Genomic DNA, 7,137 nt, shown 5'->3' on the forward strand with positions numbered 1-7,137 from the left:
TTGTATCTCGGTCTTTGTTTTATATAACTAACCAAAATCAAACAAGAATACGAGGAACTATCACATTAAAGTAATTCTTTCCCTGACCATTAGGCTATGAAATAATATTTGACATTTTGGTTCAGGCTGTATGCTATTGCTCTTTCCACTTAAAATTTGTTTGTTCCTTAGGGTGTTAAAGCTTATGTACGACAATGGAATGTCCCTGAAATTTAAGCTTAAATGGCCAGAAAATGTCAAATTTTAAGAAGTAGACCAAAAAAATTTGTCAGGCAATTTGACTTTGAAAAAGGCCAAAACTGGAAAATTTGGCCTGAAAAAGGCCAATATAGCAACCGTTTTGATGTCAATTATAATTTTCAAGGAGGGGTGCCAACTTAACAGGGGGGCTGTGCTGTAAGAACACACCTACGAACAAACCCAATATTCTTGCCTTTGTGTTAAACACTCTTGGTTGTTGGTTTCTATGAAATCATTCAAACTCTTCACCTTTTCAAAAATAATGATAAGAAATTGCTCGTTTATGGAATATCAATAGCATATCTTTCTGCTTGAGGTGGATGTCATATATGTCAAAGACAGCTGTCCACAAATCACATTCTTGTTGCTGATCATGTTCTTGAGTTCTTCATGATTCAAAAACTTAATTGGAATATAACTTTACTTTAAACAAGAATTTTATCACTGTACATTAATTTCGGCCTCCAAGTAAACAGAAAAGGTACCATCAAAGAGCCTTGCCGAGCACTCAAAGAATTTTTTTTCCGAGAACGAGGCAATAACATAGCTGAAAGGAAGATGGCGTCCAGACAAACGGGAAAGTTAGAGCCTAAATTAAGTAAAACTGACAGAAAAGCTCTGAAAAAGCAAGCGAGAAAGCTTCTGTCATTACAGCGAAATGAAGATGGCCTAAAATTGTCCGAAACACCAACGAGGCACATTGTAATAGGGAATGGAGGCCTCATGTGTGGCATGGAGCGAAGTTCCTTATTGCGTTTGTTTGGAAGATTTGGCCACGTGGAAGAACTGTGTATGATCCCCAAAAAGCAGTTTGCTTTATTATCATATCAGAAGGAATCTCAGGCAATGAGCGCGTACAGTGATATAAACGGACGCCCATTAAAATGCCCCGAAGATTTATCTAAAAGCGGAGTAACGTTATACCTGGCTTATTTAATGGACAAATTTGAAAAATCAACTTTTAGCAAATGGAACATCAGACCTGTGCTTCCTTCTCAGAAAGAGCTCCACCCACCGGGACTAACTGTAATAGAAGACTTTATTTCAAGCAGGAAAGAGAGAGAATTACTGAGTTTTTTCACAATGGAGAGTGATGATGGTAAGTTCCAATCGTTTTTTGTACCACCTATACATACAACTACACTCATTTTTTACAAAAAATCTGGGTTGAAGTTTTTTACAAAAAAATACACCAGTTTCTCAATATTTTGACAATTTCAATGTTCATTGTTTCTTGTAAATTTCTTAATTTATTTTAATATCAAGGGTAATTTAAAGATTTGACATTGAAGTTTATGCTTAAATTTATTTTATTTATAATCATGTTACATAACATTGGATTCTCAACATTGTTTTGCTTTGTAAAGCATGTTAATTGGTTTGCCTATAGCACAAGATGGTTACCCTTTGATGCCACACATCATATTAAACGCAATCTGGCTAAAAATGCGAGAATTTATTAATAAAATTGTTTATAGATAGATGTTAAGACAAAGATCTAGATTTGTTTGTTTATTCTTAACCTTCCGATGTTCATTTGGTTAAAGCATTGCATTTGTATCTATCAACAGACGCAGAGAAGCCAATGAAACATAGAAAAGTAAGACATTTTGGTTATGAATTTATTTATGGAAAGAACAACATAGACAAAGACAAGCCACTTGATGAGGATATTCCTGATATTTGCAAGCCAATTATTGATAAAATGGTAGATGATGGTATTATTTCATGGAGACCTGATCAACTCACTGTAAACCAATATGAAACTGGACAAGGTATGTAGAGCTTTTAACAAATCAGCACCTCCAAAGAGGGGGGCAGGAGGCAATGGTCTCCGGTTTTTTTGCAAAACACTAAAGCTTTCTCCAAAATTATTTGTTTTTAAAATTTAATGTTTGATATGATATCCCTTTTTGTATTGATAGCAAAAAATGCTTCTCTTTATTGCATCGCTAAAAATCTATGCCCATTCTTTAACACCAACCATTTTTAATTTTTGCTCAGGTATACCTCCACATGCAGATACACACTCAGCTTTTGAAGATGGAATATTATCTCTAAGTTTGGGATCTCAGGTGTGTCTTCAGTGTTATTTTTTCTGCTTGTCAGTCCCAGAAGGATCTAAAACAATGATTTATATGTGTTCATGCATTTGTGATTTTTTTAAAGCTTGGTTTTGACCTCATTTTTAATCAAAGAATCTTTTGGTAAGATTAAAAAATAGAGGGAATTTAGGAACATCTTTTTGTGCAATGTCAGAGTATAAACTCTATTTTTTTGCTCATTAATCATCAGTTTCTCTCATGTAGCATAATTTATTCTTTCTTAGGCCATTTCAAAAGTGGTTGACACTTAAGTATGGTTTATTTATTTCTGTTTCATTTAGGTTGTCATGGATTTCTGTCACCCAGATGGCCAAGAACGTCCTTTGATATTACCAAACCGGAGTATTTTGGTGATGAAAGGAGAAAGCAGGTATCTCTGGACCCATGGGTATGTAGTCTGTTTCATACAAACTGTCTTCTATTGAAATTTGCTTCTCTTTCTGTTGAAATGATATTCTGTAATAAGTAGGGATGTACTGGATATCCGGTAGGCCGGATAATCCGGCGCCGGATCGCTGATTTTTTGAAAATCCGGTTCTGGCCGGATTTGTTTCCGAAATCCGGTCAGTTGCCGGATTTTCCAGAACTTTAATCATAACTAAGAAAATTTGGAAAACCAAGTCAGACTCCCTTCATACAGTGATTAAAAATGGATTTTCCAGAACTAAACAATATCAACGATAAAACAAGCGCCTTGAAAACAGATTTGAAATGAAAGTGCTCGTCATCACGAAACAAGAAAACTGGATGATATAATTCACAGATTTCGTCCAGGGTTGCCAGATCGGCTTTTTAGGCCAAATTTTTCATTTTTGGTTTTTAGATTTAGGTTGCCTGGAAAAATTGTTTTTTGCTTACTACTAAAATTTGACCTTGTTGGCCTTTTCAGCAGACGTCCAAAATTAATAAGTAATTACTACATTCATAGAATAAGTAGTAGTTAACTACAAAGTGTTAACCAAATTTCAAATTTTGTCACCTTACCTAAATATTGTTTAGTTTAGGAAAAAAGTAAGATTCTTACCAAAGTTAAGAAATTATCTAACAGGCACAAGCGTAGAAATATAACCGTGCCTGCTCGATGGATTCTTGAGAGAGTTTTTGATTTGGCCTTTTTGTAAGCATTTTGTCTTAAATTGCTCACCAGTCTAGCCTTCGTTTGTAAATTCAATCTGGCAACCCTGAATTGGTCTCTTTGATCTTCTCGCTATACATTTTTTTGCAAAGTGGCTCAAAACTTTTTATTACTGAAAATTCTATAAATGGTCAGATTATCCGGTAGAATCCGGCCGGATATTCCACGAAGAAATCCGGTAAATCCGGTTCCGGCCGGATTCTGAAAATCCTGATCCGGTACACCCCTAGTAATAAGTTGCTAGTTAAAGACCAGCCATGAAACATAGAATGTCTTTAAGTAATTATTTTAATAGAAGAGAAAACTGGTAAGCAGAGCTCTGAAAACATTGCAGTCATGGGACCAATAAAGTGTCATGATCAAACTCAGTGAAAGCTGTTGAATACAAAGGAAATTAAAGTGCTACAATTAAACTCCACCTTATTTTCTTTGCTTTCTAAAGGAGGTTTCCAAAGCTTGAAGAGTTGGTCTAGAGCAAAAACTTTCATTTTGTCTCAGCTCTACAGTAATGATGTGATGTCCACTGGCTATCTTCATTTAGAATCTGCAATTGTTATATTTTGAATATTTTGAATTGTAATTCAAATGGTGGTAATATTTGAAATAGCCTTGAAATTGCCTGTTGTAAAAGCCCCCAACCTGACATGCCAAGTTTTATAAAGCATAACTTTAGTCCATGATAGATAATATTTTCAATTTTAAGTAAGATCTAAACTAAGCAAAGCATGTCTCAATGTCGGTCTTGTCGATATTAGCCTGCAAAATGTTTACTTTCTTTCTAGAAAAAATGAAGAGGCTTTTAAGAAAAGTTATTTGTTTTTATGACTATAAGTGAATTTTTGTAAGCTCCCAGCCACTTTGAAGGTCTCTGTTTAAGCCTTCATCCAACACGTATCAAATCAACACAAAAAGGGCGTGTCTCACTCTTTAAGGATGTGGTCAAAAGATAAATAATTTTACATGCTGCTTTTATGTGTTACTGCTTCAAAGCTCATACTCTAGTGCCATACTTTGAAAGTTCAACTACACAGAAATATTAATATGTTACAATTGTTGCAGAAAGGTTTCAAGGAGAGTACAAAAACTGCTTCTTTTGTGCAGCAAATATCTTGTGCCAACAGACAAAATGTAGGAGGGTATGGCATCCCCCCTTTGGTGAGGCCCCTGTTATTCAGGGATTGTTGGTTGATTGACAATTTTTTGGTAATTACACTTGCCAACTAAAGCCCAAACAGACATATTGACTGATCAGTATAAGCAGCAGAAAGTTGGAAGCTACCTGTTTATGGATTTATAAATTGCGTATAAGTTTAAACACATTACTTCTTGGTGAATATTATGCCATAAACGTTATATTTGTGCAGGATAACACCAAGAAAGACTGACATTGTTTTAGAGACCCCTGAGACATCGTTGGTACATGATAAATTGGATGAAGTTGTACAAATGGGAGACCAGTCAGGATGGCTTACGCTAAAGGAAAGGTGTTTCAGAATGTCATTAACATTTCGAAAGGTATTGAGAGGCGAGTGTAGTTGTAAATACCCAGAGAAATGCGACTCACAAAGCTATCAAACACGACAGAAAGGATCGAACATTAGTGACAAAGAGGGCGTTTTTGTGCCAAAGACTGATGCAGAGGCACGTATGCTAGAAGCCTCCCATGTTCATGATGTTTATGACGAGATAGCGGACCATTTTAGTGATACAAGACATTCACCATGGCCGAAAATCGCGAATTTCCTTAAAGAGCTACGACCATATTCTATGGTTGCTGACGTTGGTTGTGGTAATGGAAAATATCTTGGTGTAAATAAAGATCTGTTGACTTTTGGGTCTGACAGAAGCTTTAACCTGATTAAGATTTGTCGCGAAAGAGGGCATTCTGCTATTGTCAGTGACATCCTGTGTTTGCCATATCGGTAAGTCACTTTTGTTGGTTAGTTTTTTCGTTATGTGGTAGGATACAGTAAACAAACGATAGAAATACAAGAACAGCAGCTCATTCTTCTTGTCAAAGATGGTCTTGTTTTGGACAACAGAGCCTGTTCCACCGAGAAATAAAATGCTAAATGGGAGGCTAATCAAGGGGTTTTAAGATTATTATAGCTCTATTATTTTACCTTGATCAAACTGTTTCAAACAATTTGAACAATTTTTATTAAAAGTTTTGGTTTCGAGATTGCATGACCTTATTATTGTTTTGTTACTTGTGTTATTTAAAGTTTCATCGCTTTTAGAACCTTTCCTTTTGGCTTCTTGTGTTGAAGGCCTTTTATCAAAGTACATTATTTATTGCTCAATTCAGTTCCTTGATTTTCCTTTCAGTTCAAGCACTTTTGATGTTGCAATTAGCATAGCAGTTATTCATCATCTCTCCACAAAGGAAAGGCGTGTTAATGCAGTGAAAGAGATTGTGCGTATAGTCAAACCAGGTGGGCTTGTGTTGATATCAGTATGGGCTCAAGAGCAAGATAAAGATCCGACTTGTGGAGGACCACATCACATAGAAAAAGCGACTGAGGATCCTAATACTGCAAGTTATGGCAATGGTAAGACTTACAGTAGTGCAAAGTTATCTGGAGTAGTCAACAAGGAGATAGACGATGGTAAAGAAGAGATATTGGAAGTTGGTTTGTGCGGTGACAAAGAGGCAAGGCCTTCTATGTCAAGTACCCAGAAAGATGAGCGAGAAAAAATTGAAATTAACGAGAAACGAAATGTCTTTCAGCAACAAGATTTGCTTGTTCCGTGGCATTTTAGAGGAAAGCAAAACGGGGCTAAGACTGAAAACGTTTCTTCCAACCCTGATGTTAAACAAACTTCTAAAAATGAACATGTTTACCATAGGTTTTACCATGTATTTGTTGAAGGCGAACTTGAAGAGCTTTGTGAATCAGCGGGTGGGATTGAAATTGTTAAAACATATCACGATAGAGGAAATTGGTGTGTTATTCTCAAGAGGAAATAGCATTTGTATTCTTATCCAATGATACTTTAACAGGGTTGTATTCACATTGGATATATTTATAGAGTATTCATATTGTTTAAATAATTATTTTCTAATTTGTTTTAATCACAATTCCATTCTCTCTCTATGTTTTCATTAATTCGATAAAATGATTTCATCAACTCTTATTTCATTTTACGTTTTAAATAAAATGCTTTTTCAACATCGGGATACCTCCTCAGCAAGTTGACTCGCATTTCAAAATCTAGCACTATCGGTGGCAAGACCATCTTGAAGTTTAGCAAAATACAAATCAATTTGATCTTATTCAGGAGGTTTATCTAGTCAGTTCCAAAAGAAGATTCTTGATTTATCTACGTGGACACATCTAAAAAATCTAGAGAAGATTTTGCAGACCATACAATAGAAGTTTCCAAAACTTTTAAAAAGTTTCCAAGACCTGTATATTATTTTCTTTACACATGATAACATTGTGAAATCTCCTGTGCATAGAGGAAGTCAAATTTGTAAAATGCTTTGCAGTAACAGAATGACTTCTGAAAGCTGCTATGCGGTTTGGAGTGAAACAATTAACATTGTTGTTTGGAACAGAGGAGAAATAGTTTGACAGCAAAAATGAAAAATTAAAAGTAAATTTCTGGTTTCGTTTAGGATTGGAGTTTTACTGATTTGATAGCTTTGCAAAA

At 35.3% G+C, this 7,137-nt stretch overlaps 1 protein-coding gene across 1 annotated transcript; it reads left to right on the forward strand.

Moving 5' to 3' along the window:
- The first annotated feature begins 756 nt into the window (after positions 1–756).
- LOC135690641 (tRNA (carboxymethyluridine(34)-5-O)-methyltransferase alkbh8) lies at positions 757–6,535 on the forward strand. The gene is made up of 6 exons (XM_065208247.2): positions 757–1,339; positions 1,812–2,015; positions 2,245–2,315; positions 2,627–2,733; positions 4,845–5,402; positions 5,809–6,535. The coding sequence occupies exons 1-6, from the start codon at positions 799–801 to the stop codon at positions 6,449–6,451; spliced, it is 2,124 nt and encodes a 707-aa protein (XP_065064319.2). The 5' UTR covers positions 757–798; the 3' UTR covers positions 6,452–6,535.
- The last annotated feature ends 602 nt before the right edge of the window (positions 6,536–7,137 follow it).

Source organism: Rhopilema esculentum, chromosome 4 (assembly GCF_057945365.1).
Source record: "Rhopilema esculentum isolate cy_ngs chromosome 4, ASM5794536v1, whole genome shotgun sequence".
NCBI lineage: Eukaryota > Metazoa > Cnidaria > Scyphozoa > Rhizostomeae > Rhizostomatidae > Rhopilema > Rhopilema esculentum.

Bases quoted from the DNA above. Each gene is read 5' to 3' on its own strand.
- LOC135690641 (XM_065208247.2), top strand. From the start codon at position 799: ATGGCGTCCAGACAAACGGGAAAGTTAGAGCCTAAATTAAGTAAAACT. The intron at 2,734-4,844 runs GTATGTAGTCTG...ATATTTGTGCAG, and splicing joins AGGTATCTCTGGACCCATGG to GATAACACCAAGAAAGACTG. The intron at 5,403-5,808 runs GTAAGTCACTTT...TTTTCCTTTCAG, and splicing joins ATCCTGTGTTTGCCATATCG to TTCAAGCACTTTTGATGTTG.